Source organism: Colossoma macropomum, unplaced genomic scaffold, assembly GCF_904425465.1.
Source record: "Colossoma macropomum unplaced genomic scaffold, Colossoma_macropomum, whole genome shotgun sequence".
In the NCBI taxonomy this organism is placed as follows: Eukaryota; Metazoa; Chordata; class Actinopteri; order Characiformes; family Serrasalmidae; genus Colossoma; species Colossoma macropomum.
In genome coordinates this window covers 2,016,104-2,038,451 of record NW_023496020.1, presented here as the reverse complement: position 1 = coordinate 2,038,451, position 22,348 = coordinate 2,016,104, and the positions used below count along the sequence as shown (strand labels likewise).

Here is a 22,348-nt window from a genome sequence, read left to right as displayed (position 1 = left end):
TGTAGAAACCAATGGTTCTATACAGAACCAAATACATTTTCCATCAATCTGAAGAACCATTTAATCATACAAATGGTTCTAGGTAGATTCCTTTTTCCCTGATAGCAAGAGAATAGTGGACCAGTGTGGGTCCACTAATGGCAAAGCTGGCGGTCCACCGGCGGTTATTAGACAAAATTCCGCTTATCATCGCTGATTTTCCACTTACAGTCCAATTTACTGATTTTTCCTAAATTTTGAATTTATAGTAATAAAATTAAAAGTTTTTAATATATCTTTTTACATATACATATTTAATTATTATATTTAAAGATAAATTTGTAAAATAAATAAATAAATAACTTAAAAAATACCCCGTTCTACATTACGTCAAAACCGTACTGCTAACCAATCATAGCGCAGGGGATGATATAGTGTCAGCCAATCACAGCACAGATGACAAGGGCGGAGCAGCCAATCACAGCGCAGGAGGGCAGGCCGTTCCGGAAAACGGGTGGAAAGGAAAATACCGCCGAGCTGCTGCTGTAGTTGGCGACGTTACATGAAGGCGCAGAGTAAACAGCTGAGGATGTGCAGTAGCGGGTCATGGCCGCGGCTTGTAGAAGGCGAGTAGCGGGTGAGCGGTGCTGTTAAAGGCCGGCCAGGCTGGTTTGTGTGCGGTTTTTTTGTCCTGCAGTGGGAGACATGGCGGATTTCTCCCCCGAGCTGCCGCTGCGCTCCGGCTCTGAGTCAGACAGCGAGCTATCGCAGAGCCTCGCCCGCATCAAGACGCGCTCTTACGGCAGCACGGCTTCCGCAGCCGCGCCGTTGGGGGAGAAGTACGTGGAGCACCGCGTGGCGGACGGGGACACCCTGCAGGGCATCGCGCTCAAATACGGGGTCACGGTAAGATACATACGGGCTCACGGGCACAGAGGACATCCTGAACGGCTGTAGCATCTCAGCTGTACATGCATGACAGGGCTGGTCACGTGTGTGTTTGCGTGCATGTGATGCCATCGTCCAAAAAAAAAAACTCCGAAAGCGCGATTTCATTCTGGGAAAACCGTGATTGCAGTCTTTTTGCAAAATCCCTGATTGCATCATGCAAAAAATCCAAAGGAAAAACTGGCATTAAAGGGGTATTCCACCGATTTTTCGAAACTTCTGCATAATCCAGTGTGTGAAATGTAAACAGTGATTTAGAGTGGTTTGGTGTGAAATGGTTTAGATTTCTGGTGATAGGAACCAGGAGTGACCATGACTCCAACACAGATATAAACAGTTTATTTATTATCCAAAACCATCAGTGAACCTACACGAGTCTTCTGAGTTTTATATGGAATGTTGATTGGGCGGGAGGTGGGGGGTTGTGGAAAATCTGATATAATAAGTTTTCTTTGGGAACTATTTTCGCCTCTCAACGCCCTGCATGTATCCCTCCGCCATTAATGGATTTTAAATTGTCAAAACTATCATAAAACAGTGTCTCAGTCATCAGGCAGTGAATTCATAACCATTTCATGTAATAACTTTCTGTGAGGGGGCTTTTAGAGCTGGACGTCTGGTTCCTATCACCACCACTGTGAACAATTCTGACTGTAAGTTTCTCTGGAACAGAGCGTTTCACACCAAACCGCTCTGAATGACTCTGTTTACCTCTTAACCGCTTAATTATGCAGAAATTTTTAAAAATTGGTGTAATTCTCCTTTAAGGTGCATATGCCATCTGTGTATGCCATATGATTGCTTTATATTCTGGAACGTGATTGCACGCTCCTGTGTTTTGCACCTTTAAGCTGCTGAGGTTCAAAGGTGTGACGTTACTGAAATGCGACCACAAGGCCCGACACAGTGCATCACTCAGAACTGTGACCTTGATCAGTAGCATCATTCTGCAGTCTGCTTTTCACCCACATGTAATAGTATATATTGTGAATATCTAGCAGCTCCAAGTAGAGGTCTGTACAGGACTGGTGTTCTAGTCCTGCTTCCGCCCGCGCAGTTCTGTCAAGGTGAACTGATATCCAGTATCTGACACAGTCTATTCACAAACAGATTATTCTCTGCTGAGTAACACGGCAGTTGTGGTCTTCAGGCTCACTGTGAGTAACTTCACCAAACGGCATTCATTTCCAGTAAACACAGAGCAAGAATTAAACCACAGAGCAGTTATTTTTGGTGTTTTGCTCGGCAGCTGTGGCCGTTGGACTGAAGGCTCTGTCGGCTATGTAAGCTACAAGAATTTGTGGATCGTTGATGTGATCGGGTGCTTCACAACTCTTTAGAATTACTTTATTCATTTCATCTGTTTTACCATTATCATTTTATATTGTTTATACATTATTTAGGGATAGTTCTACTTTATTATTTTGTGGGATTTCTCTTCATGCGTGCTCCCCCCCCCCGTCTGCAGTGGGCTGGTTTCCCGCCCGCTCCCGCGCACAATGCTGAAAATTAGCCCCACGCCGCAAGATATTGTGGCGGGTCCTGCAGGAATCTACAGGAGTGCAGACCTCTAGCTGTACACAAGTTTGTGCACCAAAAGAACAGATTCAGCTTCAGAACTTGCCAGTGATGTCAGGTGTGCTAGAATAGGCAATAAACAGGCCTTCAGGCTTCATACACTCTGCAGGCCAGACCGAAATTTGTAGCATCTGACCTTTTAGACCGACCGTTCAGGTTTCAAGTTACAAGGGACCAAATCTAATTTGTAAGGCCGGACTGACTGCAGCCGCATTTGCTTGCATATCCACATATGCTGACCAGGTAGGGGCGAAACTTGACAAACCTAACAGTGATCACTTTAACGGTTCACTCGGGTGAGAATAACAGAAACTGTTTCCTCCCTCTCGTCTCTTTCCCCCTCAGATGGAGCAGATCAAACGGGCGAACAAGCTTTTCAGCAATGACTGCATTTTCCTGCGGCACAGCCTGAGCATCCCGGTGCGGACGGAGAGGCCGTCCCTGTTTAACGGACTTTCTCTGGAGTCTCCGGACAGCGAGAGCACGACCCCTCTGGGGTTCCCCTGCGTCAGCCAGGCGGTGGAGGACGTTCCCCAGGACCCCCAAGACCACCCTTCGCCACCAGACCCAAACACGCGACCCCCCCAGCCTGAGGAGCTCTCCGCTAAAGACTACTTGCACATGCTGGACTTGCAGATCAAGCGGTCCAAGCAGGCCGCCAGGAAACTCAAAGAGGAGGACAGCAGGTATGTGAGGTGACACCACCCTCGTTTCCATGGTTACACTACTCTGATTTACACCTCTGACATGCAAACTTGAAAACAAAAATAAATGAATACAGTTAATAAACAGTGCAATTAAAAAACAGTGCTGTACAGTACTCTGAATTACAGTACTGTAAATAGGCAACAGTGCAAAATTAGACTCAGTGCCAAACAATAAGTAGAGTACAGTAACTATGCAGGACAAAACTGTGAGACAAAATGTCTATGAGTGTCTTAAGAGTGTAAAAAGTACAGACCTGAGTTTATTTATGTTAAAGTTTAATATGTTGTTTGTTTTGTACTATTCTGCAGTGCAGCCTCATCAGTTTGATATAATCCATAAAATATTCTCTCACTACAATACCCTGCATGCACTGCACAGATACACCGATCAGCCTCACTGTCCACTTTAACAGCTCCACTGACCATATAGGAGCACTTTGTAGTTCTACAGTTACAGACTGTAGTCCATCTCTTTCTCTGCATACTTGGTTACCCTGTTCTTCAGTGGTCAGGACCCCCACAGAGCAGGTACTATTTGGGTGGTGGGTCATTCTCAGCACTGCAGTGACACTTATGTGGTGGTGGTGTGTAAGTATGTGTTGTGCTGGTGCGAGTGGATCAGACACAGCAGTGCTGCTGGAGTTTTTAAACACCTCAGTGTCGCTGCTGGACTGAGAACCAAAAACATCCAGCCAACAGCGTCCTGTGACCACTGATGAAGGACTAGAGGATGACCAACACAAACTGTGCAGCAGCAGATGAGCTATCGTCTCTGACTTTACATCTACAAGGTGGACCAACAAGGTAGGAGTGTCTAATAGAGTGGACAGTGAGTGGACACAGTGTTTAAAACTCCAGCAGCACTGCTGTGTCTGATCCACTCAGACCACCGCAACACACACTAACACACCACCACCACATCAGTGTCACTGCAGTGCTGAGAATGACCCACTACACAAATAATACCTGCTCTGTGGGGGTCCTTTGGGGGTCCTGACCATTGTAGAACAGGGTAACAAAGTATGCAGAGAAACAGATGAGCTGTAGGCTAAAAATACAACCAAGCTAGCATTAGTGTACCTCGGTCGTCGGACAATATCGTGAAGAAAACAGCGATTATATCTTTATTCAGGCCTAAGTGGACACCAGAGATGAGAGTCTTATCCTTTCAGCCAGAGAAATGAGACCAAACTGAGGTAAGATAGACAGGTTGCTACCTTGCTAACGTTATCTTTTAGCCTGTCTTGCTCATTTGGTGAGTGATTTCTGTGATATATTCTTTCCACTACTGTGGTGTTTTAAAGACAGTTACTGCAGTTCTGTAACTGGTATAACATGGTTGGCTTCCTGTTAGTATCGCTGGCTATTCCACCTTCAAGATACATCACCTGTAGTGGATTTTTCCTAGCTTTTCCTCTGGAGACTGCAGCACTACTGAAGGACACAGACAGACATGTTTACAACAGTTGCAGCTATGATTACATTCTTCATTTTTTGGCTGCAGAACTCTAACCATAATGACAGCATAGCATTGTGAAAGTGGTTACAGACCATTACAGACAGCAGCATAATAACAGATTACAGCAGTCGTCTGATGACCAGTCCTAGAGTGGTAGCTGTGGACACTCCAGAAAAAGAGACTGCGATGTAATAAGTTAGATGAGAGTTGGAGCTTGTGTGATATTGTAGGGAGCTCTAATGATACTATAAATCCTTCCCTTCTTTCGCAGATCATGCTAAAAGAAGACGTAACTGTATTCAGTCATCTTGCTATTATCACTGCTAAGTGTTTAAGTCAGTTTTTTGATACGTGTCCTGTAAAACTGCAGTGCCGTTAGCCAATCAGCAGCATGGAGAAATACTGGCCCAGTGCTCTGAGCCGTTGGCCAGTCGAGTGGCTGTTGTTAGACCAAATTAACACATTGCTTTAAAACGGTTGGCCACGTTTCCTCCCACTGAAAGCTTTAGCCACATGGCTAATGTAACATCATCATTTATCTCTGGGTTTATGTACCTGATACCGATTTTATGCAGCTGTTTTGTCATATGTTGTCGCTCGTTTGGCTTGTAATTCAGGTTAGCAGGCTGATAAATCTCCACAAGGGGGAGCTGTTGGCACTGTGCATCATTACAACGGAGGAACCAACAGTTACGGAAACAGTTGTAGTTGTGATATGAGGAACATTAGGGTAATCAGCTCAGCTTTGGAAGAACACGGGTGTAAAAGCAGCGGGGTGGGGGGTGGGGGGCAGTGGAAGAGCGGAAATTTAATATCAGTGGCACAGTGTGAGTAAGGTGAGGTAGCAGAGTCCTGTATGAGACTGGACCCTCTGTGTTAGAGTGATGGTCAACGACACTGATCTCCCAGTTGGTAAAACTTTTCCATGTCACTGACAATAACAATATCAGTGACTTATGATTAGCACTAGTGGTGATAGATGCTCACAAGGAATGAGTTTTGGCTTGATACTGTAAACTACTGCAGGGAACAGTGTTCCTAGTTTTTGGCATCTGCCTGATTCACCCCAGGACTGTCAGTAACTGACTCCGCCTTTTCCACCTCATTGACGCACATTCTTTTTTTCCCAGGCATGTGAATGGCTCAGTTTTCCACAGACACTGAATGCTTGTGTTAGTATTTAGCCCTTTGTGAGGATCTAGTGTCCTTGTACTGACAGGAAAGCATGAAAAATCAGGGCATTTGTCTGGTCGTCACAAGCTGTTTTCACCCCCAATGCATATTGTTTTAGGAAAAGCTAAAAGGCCGAAAGATTGCGAGTTGATAGTGTTATGATGACATCGCAGTCATGCTGCCACTATTTTAGTAGTTCATTCAGCAGCGCCGTGGCTGTTTGTAATGAGATAACAAATCCATAACCGATCCAGCAAAGGCAGTAAAACACGTTTTTTAAACCTTTATAAATCTCATTTTTAAAGCGTATAAACCACTGTATTTGATTTGATTTGTTGCTTTAGTGATAACAAATGAAAACTGAAATCTAAATGGCTGAGATTTACCGCTGCATTATTATTTTCGTGGTCAAAACTGTGTACTAGCTCACTAAATAGTGTGCAAAAATAGAGCATACACCATTTAAAGTACACTCATTAGTGTAGTAAGTGAAGTACAGAAGTGTGTGCTTTGGGACACGGCATTAGATCAGCTCCAAAGGCTGATTATATCTTTGCTGTGGTGCTCATTAGCTGCTAAGTAAACATCTCCAAGCGAAAGTTTGAGGAATATGTTGATTGAGGAGCATTTATTAAGGTAAATTAATGCACTTATTGACGTGAATTGATGCGTTTATTGAGGCGAGCTGATGTTTGATTCATTTTCGCCAACTTTCGAAATTCGTTCTATGTTTAAGGCACCTAATGTGACTGCAGCTCCATTTAAGGTGGCACAGAAAATTCAAATAAGTAGCTGACTTAAGCTTGATATATATGTAAAACTTTATTATTGAACAGCTTTGGCAGTTTTGGTGGCCACTTTTACTAGTTTTTAAAAAATGTCACACACTGGACTGTTCTGAACTCTGGAGATGTGCAGGTTATACGGATCCATCAATCTAGCTAATCCTCTCCTCAGAGTGTTTTCTGGAGACATATCTAAAGTGTCCACATATCTTTTCATGTTTTTGTGGTCATTCTGGTCTGTTTTGTTGGTGTTTATTCACCTGCAGGGCTGTATCTGCAGTAACGGTGATGAGACGAGCTCTATCAGAGTGCAGTCAGTTACAGCTGACCTACCAACATGGAGACGCGGCTTTATTATGTAATTGAATACTGGGAATTGGTTACTGTAAAAAAAGATTGCTTTGCTTTGGCTGCAGTAAAAATTAGTCAATGCGAGTCTGTCACAGTATCACAAAGACAGAAGGAAACAGTGGGGTGTGTGTGTGTGTGTGTGTGTGTGTGTGTGTTTATTTTTTCCCAAAGAGAAAACCTGTAGCTCCCTGATATGGGTAATGAGGGCGTGACTGCGAGTACAGAACTCTGTTAACTCTACAAGCTGCACTAGAGCTCTGGGAATCAGTCTGTTAGCAGAGATGAGTGTTAGCAGTTAGCTAACGGAGGGGGTCTGACTCAGGAGGTCAGGCTGACCGATGGCAATCAGACTGAGAGGTGCAACATCATTACAGACCTGATATAAACTGATTGATTGATTATTGATTATACACAAAGGAGAGGCTACAGCAGCTACACTGGCTCTGACTGACCCTCAGTGTATGGAGGAGACCATGATGATGATGATGATGATGATGAGAGATTGCATCATTAAATCAGACGTTTGATTAACTGTAATGGGCAGTCTGATCAAATCTGAAATAAAGCCCCTTCGAGGCGCTGCCTCAGGTGGAGTCCATATTCTCTCTTTTTCTCGCTTTTTCTCTCTCTCATCCCTCTCTCTCTCCTCTGTCTCTTTCATTCATCTTGACTTCTGTCTCCCTTTGTCTCTGTTACTTTTTTCTTTCTCTTTACTTATTCTTCACTCTGACTCTTTTCTGTTATTTTTGTTTCATTTCGTTTCTTCTACCTCTCTCTCGCTTAAACACTTTCCCACTCTCTCTCTCCCACTCATTCTTTGCACTCTTTCTCTCTTGCTTTTTCCTCCCATCCCTTTTTTGCTTCCCTTATTCCTCTCTCTTTTACTCCTCTCTCTTTTACTTCTCTCTCTTTTACCTCTCTCTCTCTCCTCTCTCTCTCGCTCTCTGCAGTATTGGCAGAGTCTGATCTGTGATCAGTATTAATTGTGATGGTGTGTGATAGACTCTGCGTTCTGCACAGACTGTGGGTGTGTGGGTGTGTGGGTGTGTGTGTGTGAGAGAGAGAGTGTGAGAGAGAGTGTGAGAGAGATGCAGATGGATGTCCTGGCTGTGAGGGGCTGTTGGTCTGCCTTTTTAGGTAGAATGTAGGAAGAATGTAGATACTTTAAAATAAAGACAATAAAATCTGTTTCATGTTTTACTGTATAAACATTCACTCCTGGCCGCTTTATCAGAAACCCCTCTCTCGTAGCTCCACCCTGCTGCTGTACATTTACTGACTGTACCTCATCCTCTAGCCCTTCATCAGTGGTCTGTTTCTGACCAAAGAGCTGCTCTGGTCTGGATGTTTTTGTGCCAGCCTAGCAGTGCACTGACGTGAGCACTGCTGTGTCTGATCCACTCTCACCAGCACCACACACACTGCCACGTCAGCATCACTGCTGTGAATGAACCACCACCCAAATAATATCTGGATAACAGTGGGACTGGGGTCAGAAACTGAGTGAAGTGGCCAGTTAGTGGATGCACAAGGTGGGTGTTTCTAATAAAGTGGCCAGGTAGTGGGAATTACAAGGTACATGTTTCCGATAAAGTGGCCAATTAGTGGGAGCACAAGGTAGGTGTTTCTAATAAAGTGGCCAGTTAGTGGAAGCACAAGGTTGGTGTTTCTAATAAAGTGGCTCCCTCTGTGCATTAAGTGTCACTGGGGTCAAACTTGTTTCCACTATTAAAATAGTGTTAATGTATTTCTGATTTCTGTTTTGATCCCATTTAAAGACTGTATGAACTAGATAAGCTACTAAATATGAGTGACCCACTCTGATTATTAAGTGTGACAGAAGCCCCGTTTATAGTTACTGTTTCTGCTGTTTATATTTCTTTATCCACTCTGTATGATCTTCAAATGTTCGTCATTTTCCTCAGCAGCTCATTACAGCCATCTGAACAAACGAGTACAAATACACACACACACACACACACACACACACACACACACACACACACAGTCAGTGTAATGGATATGTAGGTCAGAGAGAGAGAGGGTGAGAGAGTGAGGTGTTGAATTAGTAATGACCACTGGAGAGAAATATCATTACTGTTCTATAACAGACCACATAGACTCACCTCATCTCTTTTCTCTTCTCTTTTTTGTCTTTCTTTCTATCTCTCTTCTGTCTTTGCCCTTCTTTCTGCCTTTCTTTTTGTCTCTGTCTTTCTGTCCGTCTGTCTTTCTTTCTTTCTGCCAATCTTTTTGTCTCTGTCTTTCTTTGTCTTTTTTGTCTCTCCTTCCTTCTTTCTTTCCCTCTTCCTTCTTCTTTTGGTTCTTTCTTTCTTTCTTTCTTTCTCTTTGCTTTTTGTTTTTTTCCCTCTTTCTCGTTTCTTTTTTTTCTTTGTTTTATTCTCTCAATTTTATTCCTTTATTAGTTTTTTCCTCTTTTATAATGAATGGAGATGATTTAATGTAGAGTGGACAGTAGTGAGGCTCTCTGTCCTCTAAAAGGCACCGTCTGTGTGTTTTCATGCTCTACAGATGCTGCGTTTCTCTGCAGGAGCTCCAGTCTGATCAGTGCTGTATAGATTTCTGTGTTGTGGAAACGAAATAACTGGATCAGTGAATGATGTAACAACACTGATCATTATTATTACTGTAATCAGCCTGTTAGCGGCAGCACCGCCTCAGGCTGCATAACTCTGTCTCACTGCGAGTGTCTGGACGCTCTGATTCAGAGGATAAACTCAATACGCTGCCTTCACTGACTCACTGCTTCTCTGTTCCAGTCCTGAGGGGGGTGGACATAGTTCTGGTCAGCAGTGATGTAATGGAAGTGGCCGTTGGCTATTTCATGTGTTTAATGACTTACTGTCCAGTGACCAGTAACACCGGCTGGGTGTGATCAAAGACCATAGACCAACAGTGCTTTACTTACTGTCAGCTCCACTGACCATGTACTTTCACTTTGTAGTTCTACAGTTACAGACTGTAGTTCATCTGTTTCTCTGCATACTTTGTTACCCTGTTCTTCAGTGTTCAGGACCCCCACAGAGTGGGTATTATTGGGGTGGTGGGTCATTCTCAGCACTGCAGTGACACTTATGTGGTGGTGGCATGGATCAGACTCTTGCTGTGTCTGATCCACGCTGGCTCCTGAGGACTTTTCTGTCTGGCTGGCTGAGTCTGTGCTGGTCAGCTCTAGTTTGCAGATTTTTGGGTAAGTCTGAGTCGACAGTGGGAGAGAGAATCGAGTCGTGTTTGAGGGGCACAGACTCGGATTTTGGGCCTCCCAAACGATCGCGTTTCAGACCAGTCGGAGTATATCAGACGTCTGATTTTTCTACCCACCTGTAAGCGTAATCTAGTGTAAACTGTTCAGCAACTCAATCTGAACACAACAGCCACTGAAAACTGAGAGAGAAAGAAGAAAATAGAGCAAGTAAACAAAAAAATGGTGAAAAGTCTCTCACGTGTGGAGCGAAACTTTTTAATGAGCTGAGTTTAAGGCACAATCGAGTTTATGTACATTTAAAACATTTATGTACATTCATTTTTAAATCCATGAGCTTCACTTATTTACCTGCTGCTTTTTTACTGTTTCAGCGCAAACAGCAGAGAAAACAACAGCAGCAGCTCCACGTTTGTTTATTTGTGTCTCCTACTAACAGGAGAACGCGAGAGTTCAGTGAGTTCCGTTCGGTTCAGCTGCAAAGTAGTGTGTGATCCCAAAATGTTTAGTGTGATGCCCAATATTTCAGTCGCCCAAAAAAATCTGCAAAAACCACAGTGATAGTTTGAGATGCCCAGCCTTTAATAATCTGTTACGACTTTAAGTCGTGTAGTGAACCCTGAAGCTTTATAAATGGATTTGGTGAATAACGTAAATTCTGATCATGTTTCAGTCTAATTTGTGTTTCTTTGTTTGTTTGTTTGCTTGTTTACAGGGAAGATGACGACCCGACACATCCAACATCATCTTATCAGGAGATATAACACAAATCTGATCACCTGTTTACGTCCAGCTAAGACAATGACCTCCACCTTTTGTCCACTTCTCCAACCTGCCCTTCATCAAACTCTTTCTTGTCTTTTTTTTTAAACATTTGCTTGCTTTTACCAGTTCATTAAAAACAGGACTTGACACCTTCACTGCCTTTCAGAAATGTATTATTATTATTATTATTATTATTATTATTGCTGTTTTCTACATTCAGTACATTCAGCTTGCTCTCTCTATGGCATTAAGGAACGCATTAAAGTGAAAGTTGCCCAAAATTACCAGCATGGCTAAGAAGCTAACGCTAGCAGATGTCAGAAGCAGGCTGTTAGCTTCCATTCAGAATTAGCCGTGTTAGCATTTTTGGCTAAACTGTTTCTTCAGGGCACCATCCATCCATCCATTCATTCATTCATCCAGAATGCTTTTAAAAGCTGCTGTACAGATTCGAGCTTATCTTTCCGTCACCAGCGCTACGCTGGATCTCTGAAAGAGAAATACAACTCAGCTAATGCTAAAAACATCACACACTGATGATCAGAACACTCTGAGAAATCTCTGTATAAATATCTGACGTGTCTAAAAGTCTGTGTTCAATCAACGCGACAGTATGGAGTGCGCGTGGCTGCCTGTGAATTTTAATTTTTTTTACTTTTTTTTGGACTTTGAGGGAGAAATGCATTCATTTTGCAGTGAGAATGTGAAGCTTTTCGTGTGTGAAGTATGGTTTTGAAAAACCTGTAGTGTGTGTTTCAGATTTGAAGATGAAATCCTAATAAATGTATCTAAGTCAGTATTAATTCATGTGTTGTGTTTTGTCTGCTGTTATTATTGTTAGGATTGTGTGTTGAATGGGTTTGTTTTGTTGGCTGAGTTTTTCAGTGCTTATGTGAAGAAATGGTTGATCAGTGTGACACACACCACACTCGCTTTTCTCACATGGAGAAATGCGTCTTCACGCCTTGGTGTCACCATGGAAACCACAAGATGCCACAGTTGATCAAATCCTCTGAGACGTCCCCTTTTCAAAGCTGCAAAACCGAAGAATTGCTTCTGATTGTGCAAAAATAGTGATATGCAGGTGATTAAAGTGTTGAAAAGCATAACTTTTTTTCAACTGTAGCTTTTGAGTTGATTAGTGCATCTGTAAACCTGGACATACAGTAACATGCAGTCAAATGTTTGGATACACCTGCTTATGAATGATTTTTTTTTTTTAAGGCATTGTAAAACAAGGAATGAATATAGTGAACGCATCAGAGCCATGAAATAACACATAAGTGCTTAGTAGAGTCAGAAATACTGGCTCAAATAGATAAACTGTGATGCATTTAAATGTGGTACAATGATGTCATGTTTCTGCTTCAGTGTTTTCCAACAAAATTTCAATACAGTTCTAGATAAAAAAATACTTTTGTTTTATGTATAGTCATATTCTTTGCTACAGATATTGTTTTTAGACATGGATTTCAAGCATTTACACTGTAGTCTTTAGATCAGAACGTCTTTAACATGATGAAAAATATACATTCAATCAGGAACTTTCCACTGCAAGTTCTAGAAGAGTTTTGGATGAATGCTACATTAATGAGATTCCTGATATTCTCCTGTATAAATAGCTCTGAACATTTAAGGTAGGTTTTCCTGAAGTTTTAGACTTATTTAGACTTATTTACTGTCTTTAGTGAAGACAGTAGTTCTATATAGAACCATGGACACTCAAAGAACCATTTGCTTGCTTAAAGTTCTTTGCATGTTGAGCATTACGAGTGTTCCCATTCATATTTCAATCAGTGACCATCTCCTCCTTTAAAACATCTCTGGTGGAAATAACTGCAGAGTGGCGGTCGGTCGATTGGACAGACTTTCCTATAATGACTTTGTTTAGGTAGTCAGTTAGCGCCATGCTAACCTGGCTAAGTTTCCATTACTAGTTAGCTACATTAGCCTCATAGCTCCAGTACTAAAACTAAAGAACCAAACAGGTCTTGACTGAAGGACTACATTTGAGGTGGAGGGGAAGATCCTCTAGGTTTCCATTACTGGTAAAAACACAACGAACCATTTATGCTGTTTTGTCAGATTTCATCAGTGTTTTCAAATGTGTTTGAAAGGTTAATATGGCTTTTGGATTTAGTTTTGTAGGTCTCCCCCTTCAAAGAGAGAAGAGCCTGATCTTGCATGAGTGGAAAATCCTTATAGGAAAGTTTGTTCACTCTGCGGCCATCTTAGCAACGCCACCAGGCAGTTATTTCCACTCATGCAAGACCAGACTTCTCTCTCTTTGAACGAGTAGAAACCAAAACACTCAAAACTTACAGCCAAATTACCGTTTTAAACAAATATTTGAAATCACTGACAAAATCTCATAAATAGTTTGTAGCGTTTGGGTCAATATTGCACAAAAAACATTTTTGGGCTTTCTGGCTACTGCGCTTGCGCAGATCACAATAATGAGGGGGGCTTTTCTCACTCATGGCTTAACCAGCAAGCTGAGTTCTTTTCATTGAAGCCAGAGACTTTTCCCGTAAACAGACACCATGTTGAGCATTACGAACTTTCCCATTCATATTTCAACCAGTGACCGTCTCCTCCTTTCTAATGTCACTGAACAGACTTTCCTATAATGACTTTGTTTTAGGCAGTCAGTTAGCACCATGCTAACCTGGCTAAGTTTCCATTACTGGTTAACTATGTTAGCCTCATAGCTCCAGTGCTAAAACTAAAGAACTGGCTGAAGGACTACATTTGAGGTGGAGAGCAAAATCTGTGTAAATTAGATTTTTCTCCAAACTGTCATTAGCTAACCTTCTGTATGTTGTGAGTGTAACTTCTGCTTTCAGAAACACACAGCTACACCAACCACACAGTTAAAGAAAGGCAATATTTAATCGCATTTTGGAAAAGTCGCAATATTTACATTTAAAAATACTTGATTGTGTTTGACTACAGCTGAGCACAGGTTACATACTCTGCAAGCCAAGGGAGAGAACCCAGAAGTGAGAGAAAGACAGAGACAGCGCCCCCTTCGGGCCAGAAAGGAAATGACAAAAACAGCTCACTGACAGGACACGTAAGAAAATCGAGTTTTTGGTTGCCTGAAAAGCCCATAACACAAGTTTTCTAGCTTTTACTGAAATCAAATCAAGATAAAATGCAAGGACAGAGTACATACAGTGATTATGCTGCCATACACAGACATGTAATGTGGATGCAAAACAGGAAAATAATGCAAAAATCTGCAATGCGTCCTCTAAAGTCATTCTGCAGCTTACAGTCTGGTCTAATTCACTGGGTTTCGAACCTGTAGATATTGTAACACTTCTTCTTGTGACCGAGGACTCAAAGATATGAATATTTTACATTTTAGATTATTGTATCTTACGCGTATCTTCTAATAGCAGGCCTAATCATCTATTGCTAATTGATATTCTTTTATATCAGACAGTGTGTATTGCCTTTCGCATCATATCTTCAGTAATACCTTCGGTTATTGCAGCCTTTAGTCCGTTTGGGGTTCTATATCTTACTGCGGGAGTTTATCGTTAATAAATTACTGCGTTTATCAGTACATACTCAGACTCAAGTACTATCGTAAATGGATTATTATCATAGCACTGTTAGCCTACAGGCTTCCGTAGATCCTCTTGATGACCTCTCCTTCGTCCTTCTCCAGAATTCCCTTACTGATGTAGGCGTCCACCTGCTGGTCCATGAAGTCTCTCAGCTTGGACAGGTCATAGTCTGCGAAAAAGAGAGAGAGAAACAGAGGGAGACATTAATATAAATTAGCATACATTCCCTTTGGACACACCAGTTTATCTTTTTAAAGGGGCTACATCATGGAAAATCTAATCTTCCTGATTTCTCCCTGAAGTTTGACTTAGTATGTAAACATTTTTGAAGTTCATATATGCAAACAGAGCTGTCAAAACAGCCCCTCATTGTTTGTGCTGCCACAAAAAACATCTAATTTACATGTATGCTCCTGTTCAGCCTATAGCAGTTTAGCTGGGCCAATCTGCTCAATTTTTGCTCAATAACGTTTTTAAATTTTGAGAAAAAAAGTCATTCTACTGAGGTAAGAAGTCAAACTTTTGATATGACAATTTTTTGAGAAAATAAGTCATTCTTTTGAGATATGTCAAACTCAATTGTAACTCAATTGTTTTGAGAAAAACGTCCTTAGTTTTAGATAAGAAGTCAAACTTTTGATATAACTCAATTTTTTTAAGAACATACATCATTATTTTGAGGTAAGAAGTCAAACTTTTCATATAAGAATTCATTTTTTTGCAAAAAAAGTCCTTGTTTTTAGATATGAAGTCAAACCTTTCATATAAGAATTCATTTTTTTGTAAAAAAAAAGTCCTTGTTTTTAGATAAGTCAAAATTTATATAATTACTCAATGTTTTGAGAAAATGTCATTATTTTGAGATAGGAAGTCAAACTTTTGATATACCAAATTTTTGAGAAAATAAGTTATTCTTTTGAGATTTCAAACTTTTGATTTACTCAAATTTTTAAGAAAATACGTAATTTTTTGACAAAATGTCATTATTTTGAGATAAGAAGCCAAACTTTTGAAATAACTAATTTTTGAGAAAATTAGTCATTATTTTGAGAGAAGTCAAACTTTTGATACAACTACATTTTTGAGAAAATATGTCCTTTAATTTTAGATATGAAGTCAAACCTTTTAAATAATAACTCATTTTTTAGAGAAAATAAGTAATTATTTTGAGATATGAAGTCAAACCTTTGATATAGGAACTACATTTTTTTAAAAATAAGTCACTATTTTGACATAAGAAATCAAGCTTCTGATATAACTCAAATTTTTTGCAAAAATGTTATTTTGAAATACTAAGTCAAATTTTTGATAACTCATTTTTTGTAAAAATAAGTCATCAATTTGAGATATGAAGTCAAACTTTTGATATAATAACTCAGATTTTTAAGAAAATAAGCCACTATTTTAAGATAAGAAGTCAAACCTTCAACCTAATTAGCCAAAAGTTTGAGAAAATAAAACATTCTTCCTTAATTAAACAATGACAGTCAGAGTAGACTGTAGATTGACTCATTAACTGACAACAAAAGAAACCCTTTGTGTTGGGGCTGTTTTAGTGGTCAAAAAACAAGAAATTCAAGGGAAATCCGCAGCTGTTAACCTGACTGGTAAATGCCTCCAGCTAACCTCATATGACCTTGATACATACAGTTGTTTTTTTGAGGTTAAAGGCCCTGAAACCGCAAACCAAGACAACAGGAAACAGGTACAGACTCATACTGAGAGCAGGTCAGCCAAACTCACTAAGAAAAAACAATGATGTTGAATGTTGTCTGTACTTTAGTCCATGTTAATAGATAACAGTGTGTATTAGAGATACTGAAGAACTCCACAGTCTGTGGAGAGTGTATGATGATTTAGGCATGTAGCTTCCATTACTTGTTAGCCTTTGGTGCTGAAATTAAAGAAGCTAACTTCAAACAACAAACATGCCTTGGCTGATCAATTGCATTTGGGCCAAGGCGGGGGGCATTATTCACTGAACTATCGCTTTAAAACAGAAAACTGTTTACTAACAAATAATTAGGTCACTGAATAACAAAGTATCCATGACAACAGCTTAAAATCTGCAGTTTAATGTGTGGCCTGCTGAATGTCACTGTGTGTGTGTGTGTGTGTCTCCACAGTGTGACTCCGGAGGTCCTAAAAGGTCGTGCCTGCGAAGAGGCTCCACTTTGGCACATATTTTCAGCTCATAGAGCCAAAGCGCTCTCTCTCTCTCTCTCTCTCTCTCTCGATCTCATTCTCTCTCTTCTCTTTATTTCTATTTCTCTCAATCTGTCTTCTCCTTATTTCTCTTTCTGTTTCTCTCTGTCTTCTCCTTATTTCTTTTAATCTCTCTTCTTATTTCTTTCTTTCTCTCTGTCTTCTCCTTATTTCTTTTAATCTCTCTTCTCCTTATTTCTCTTTCTCTTTCTCTCTCTTTCTTTCTCTCTATTTCTTTTTATCTCTCTTCTCCTTATTTCTCTTTCTCTCTATCTCTCTTCTCTTTATTTCTCTCTCTCTCTCTCTCTCTCTCTCTCTCTCTCTCTCTCTCTCTCTCTCTCTCTCTCTCACACACACACAGTTTAGGTCTGGCAAGCAACTCACACACACACATACACAGATATACAGAAACTGAGCCATGATTTCACCCACACACTGCCCCCCCACTCATATATCCTGCTTTGAATAGCCAAAACACTTCCCTCCATCTGTCTCTCTTTCTCTCTCTCTCTCTCTCTCCTTCTCCCTCTCTCTCCCCCTGACTGCAGTGCGTGGGCAGCAGTGTGTGTGTGTGTGTGTGTGTGTGTGTGTGTGTGTGGTGTGTAAAACACTTCTTAAGAACACACAGAGTTGTATTGTTCTGTTCCACTTAATTGTGTTTGTGTGGGTTTAATTACAAAAATCAATCATAATTCATTTTCACATGATCATTTCCCAACCTCCCTCTAAAATACATTAAATACATAGAAGCATTATTATTATTATTATTATTATTATTATTATTATTAGTAGTAGTAGTAGTAGTAGTAGTAGTAATAGTATGATTCCTGTTGTCATTAATAGTAGTATTAAAGCTCTTTTCGCTTTTTAATGAACAGGTCACGCCTACTCTGTGTGTCTTGTTTTGGCAGCTGTGTGTGTGTGTTGTTTTGGCAGCTGAGTGCAGCGACACACACATACACACACAAACACACACACACACACGGGTAAAAAAACACTCAGAACCAGCAGCTCAACACAGGAGTGTGTGTAACTTCCTATTTCCCTCTCTCTCTGTCTCTCTCTCTCTCTCCTGGTTCAGCAGATGTTTTACTCTGAGACAGACAGCAGGTGGTGTAGTAACATGGAGAGAGAGCATCTGAGCAATAGAGTCCGTATGGAGCTCCATCAGGAGCCGCTGTAACTTAAATAGCAGCTGTAATTAAATCAGTGCGTCTTTACGCAAAGCTGCTTTTAGTGCACAGCTAACGAGCACTGTTTAAGTCCACCCTCGGACCACCCAGATTACTGTATACAAGATCTAACTAGCCTTAGATCTCCTCAAATACACACAGACTTTTATTTTGGAAAATAAACTAAGACAATTATTGCAAACAACTGAGAGAAAAAAATAATGACTAGGCCTACATTCTTAAAAAAAGATTCTTCAAGTGTTCTTTAGTAAAAGGAATGGTTCTACTTACAACTATGAGTTCTATACAGAACCGTGTGCATGCTTAAATGGTTCTTTGCATGGTAAAATGTTTTTTCAGATTAATAGAGAATGTGTTGTAGATGGTTCTATATAGAATCTTTTTGAAAATGGTTCTGCTCTTGTGACGATGCCAAACTTGTAACAATAAAAGAACCCAAAAAGCATCTACATAGAACCATCTACAGCACATTCTTCATCTATCTGAAGGACCCTTTCATGATGCAAAAAATCATGCAAAGGGTTCTTTGAGTGTTCATGACTCTATATAGAACCATTTTCTTTACAAAAGAACTCTTGAAGAACGTCTTTTTGTAAGAACTTGAGTAGAAATACAAAAGTATCAGCTCAAAAAACTACATAAGCACTGAATAACTTACAGATCTGCAGTGTAACTGAGCACATCTTACACCTATCAGTACTGGAATCAAGGTTTTTAAGGCTTTATTGTTCCCTTTTTTGGCTTCTTCTGGTCTAAAATAAAATGCTAAAGCTCCAAAGTCAGAGCAGTGACCAACCACAAAGCAGGACAGGTGTTGTCACAAAAAAATCAAATACAAGCGTAGTGTTTCATAGTGACGAATGAAACATAAAGAGGGATTAGAAACTACATATGAATGGCAAAAATGTAACAGAGTAAAGTATGTTCTTTTACTCACTAATATCCTTAATGTGCTTACTAATATAATTTACTTAATACTCAGCAGAGTATAAATAAATCAGTATTTTACAGGAGAAGAAAAAAACCTACTTTACTTTTAATGTAAGTCAATTTGTTTTAGTCCATTCTTCACGAAATTTACACACAATGTAAAAGGTAACAGGTATTTTCAAATTATGTCAAAAACTGAAAAACGTCAAAAATGGAGATACAAGGTTTTCTTCCGACAACAGCGATATATATATACAGCATATATATATATATATATATATATATATATATATATATATGCTGTGTTTTAGCTATGTTCATTTATTAAGTATTTTATAAAAGTTGCTTTATTTGATTTCTGTTGTTATAATAATGCTAATTTTCGCTGTGACTGCAATCATTAGTTATGTGCATTCCTACATTTACTGTAGCTTTAGGTTGCACAGTCTGTCCAAAACATATTAAAAATGACAAGATTATGCACAATTTTTATTCCACAAATTAAGCTATATGAATGTTTCTACAGCTATATATTCAAATAGCTGCACCCATTCCTATGAAATCATGGATCAGATGCAGTGCAGATTAAGTTATATAATTCATTAAAACTGTATACACAGACAGTTATACATTGCCACCGCCCATAAATTGTGATTTCCTGCGGTAGAACGTAGTACACCTTGCTTCAGAGTTCATACAGTGACATTTAGTGTTCTCATTCTCTATATTTCTATATATACTTGTTCATTAACCTTGTAGCTGCAGCGTAAATCTAAAGAAGCACCAAACATGGCTTGGCTGATTGGCTGCATTCGGAGTACGTGTTGGGAGGTTAAGTGGGGTAAATTAGATTTTTGTCCAAACTATCGCTTTAATAATCTCATTATCACTATTTCTATCTTTCACTTTCCCATCTCGTCCTTTTCCTCTCTGTCTTCTTTCCTTTCCCGTCTCTCTGTCACACGGTGCAGCCTCCTGATCAATCTCTCTGCGCTCCACTTTCTTTTCACAGACGTCCACACACATCCCTGCATGCTAATGCAAGGATACTGTCACTGGAGATCGATGGACAATAAGAAAAGAGCCGCGAGCTGGGCAAGGCTCACAGACGGAGCGGATCTGAGGGCCTCTGGAGGAATGGTTCAGGTTATTTTTAATATTATTTTTAAAGCTGGCTGTTATTGTGGTCAGTGTGACAGGTAGTGCAAAGTGATGCACGCAAACTCTTCTGTGTGAACTCCTTGAACTCGAAACCCGCATTTCATGCACTTACAGTGTCTGTGTTTACATGCAAAGATTTTCTCCAATCTGATTGAATACATTCCGATTACCTATTAAGACTGAGGTGTTTATATACTCACTCCACTCAACAATCTGATGAAAATCTGCGTTTACATGCTCACTACAAGTAATCAAATCCAAAATTATGCGCATGCATAGAGAACCACTTAGTGTAGATGTTACCATGACAACCAGCATCATGTGAGTCCAGTCAGTGAGATGAGCAGCAGTGAGCAGTGCTTGTGTTTTTAATTACTTTAAAATGATGTCAGACTCAGGAACTTCACGTGTACTTATTAAAGAAGGCAAGAGGAAGACGTCGTGTTCTGAGACACATAAGCTGGATGTCCGTCCCACTGCCGTCTTTTAAAGATCAGAGCATAATCTTTGTCTCCTCTGCAGACCAGTTTCTGCTTCCACCATGTTGAACGTTATAAACGTTCACGATCGCGCCGCACATGCGCAGAACGTACTTAAACTTTCCGATAGGGAATGTAATCAGATATAGGCGTTTACGCGGCTCTTATTCTTCTATTTAACGGATTATTTACAGGATTACCCACCTCGTTCAATCAGATAGAAACTGCATGGATAGAAACCGAATCGCCTCAATCAGACTAGACTATTCAAACAGAGGTGTTTACATTGACATATTCTATTCCGATTGGGCTATTAGTCACATTATTACCGGATTTTTAGGCTGCATGTAAAGGCGGTGAGTGAATAATTAGCCAGTAATGCAGTTCGAAAAAACCATTAAATTATAATGATCTCATGTTTCAAACTCTGATTAACTCTGAGTCTGAACTTAGAGCTGATAATGACAAATTTACACCTAAAAACAGTTAATAACGTTCCAATAAACAAGCACTGGGTCCGTTCCAACTCAATATCTTTAACTCAAAAAAAAAAGAAAGCAGGCACAAATACATATTTTAACAGATTAATAACATTACATATCACATATTATTAGATTATTAATATCATTTAGCTTTGCCTTTCATTTATTTTACATATTGAAAACAGCTGATCGTAAACATGCAACTTAATTTGTAAATAAAAATAAAGTCTGTCTTGCTGTGTATCAGAGTTTTAGCCTTCAGCGTGAGTCCAACACGACAGAACATCAATAAAAAAACATGGCCGCCTTATGATAATCATTTATTTTTACTCTGTAATGTTGTTTTCACACAAATTACATTTTATTGGAAAAACTAAAAGAGCAGAAAAAATGCCTTTTGGATACTGAGGTTAGGGTCAAGTTTAGGTTTAGGTGTAGGATACTGAGGTTAGGGTCAGGTTTAGGTTTGGATATTGAGGTTAAGGTTAGGATTAGGTTTATGTATAGGATACTGAGCTTAAGGTTAAGGTTAGGATGAGGTTTGGATACTGAGGTTAAGTTTAGGTTTAGGTTTAGATACTGGGTTTAAGGTTAGGGTTAGGTTTAGGTTTAGGATACTGAGGTTGAGGTTAGATTTAGGCTTAGGTTTGGATATTGAGATTACGGTTACGGTTAGGTTTAGGATACTGAGGTTAAAGTTAATATTAGGTTATGGTGTAGGTGTAATATTACTTGGCTACATTAATACAAAAATCAATAGAAACCTATGAAAGTCCTCACTATGAATGCTAGACTGTGTGTGTGTGTGTGTGTGTGTGTCTGTGTGTGTGTGTGTGTGTGTGTGTGTATGTGTGTGTGTGTGTGTGTGTGTTTGTGTGTGAGAGAGAGAGAGAGAGACAACAGAAATCGATCTCTTCCATTAACATTTTATATGCTTCTATTCAGTTGAATCACAATACAGATAGAGTGTGAGAGAGAGAGAGAGCAAGGGGGATAGAGAGAGAAAGAAAAGAAAAAGCAAGTGAGAGAAAGAGAGGAGAGAGAGAGTGAAAAGAGAAATAAATAAAAAAAGAAGAGAATACAAAGGAAGAGAGAGAGTGAGAGCGAGAGAGAGAAAGCCGCTGGGAAAGAACGGTGTTCTTCTAAAAATATCTAAACATCTCTTTCTTGGCCTTTTTTTTCTGCGCTTATTTCCACTTCAGTGATCTACTGTGGAACAAATCGTGCAGAAAAGCCTGAATCAAAGCTTCTGAGACACAATAAAAGCTGCATAATTAGCGCAAAGCTCTGCGGATCAGCGTACAGTAAAAGCGACAGCTAGACGTAAGCAGGAAGGAGGAGGGAAAAAAGAG

The 22,348-nt window shown here is 40.0% G+C and overlaps 2 protein-coding genes across 2 annotated transcripts in view; one reads left to right on the top strand and one right to left on the bottom strand.

The window, feature by feature from the left end:
- Positions 1-491: 491 nt before the first annotated feature.
- lysmd2 (LysM, putative peptidoglycan-binding, domain containing 2) lies at positions 492-11,771 on the top strand. The gene is made up of 3 exons (XM_036564618.1): positions 492-885; positions 2,851-3,191; positions 10,919-11,771. The coding sequence occupies exons 1-3, from the start codon at positions 685-687 to the stop codon at positions 10,965-10,967; spliced, it is 591 nt and encodes a 196-aa protein (XP_036420511.1). The 5' UTR covers positions 492-684; the 3' UTR covers positions 10,968-11,771.
- A 2,065-nt stretch (positions 11,772-13,836) lies between these two features.
- scg3 (secretogranin III) overlaps positions 13,837-22,348 on the bottom strand; it is a 42,451-nt gene continuing 33,939 nt past the window's right edge. Inside the window, exon 13 of the mRNA XM_036564540.1 lies at positions 13,837-14,715. Within this exon, the coding sequence (XP_036420433.1) occupies positions 14,597-14,715 (119 nt within the window). The 3' untranslated portion in view covers positions 13,837-14,596. The remainder of the gene's footprint in view (positions 14,716-22,348) is intronic.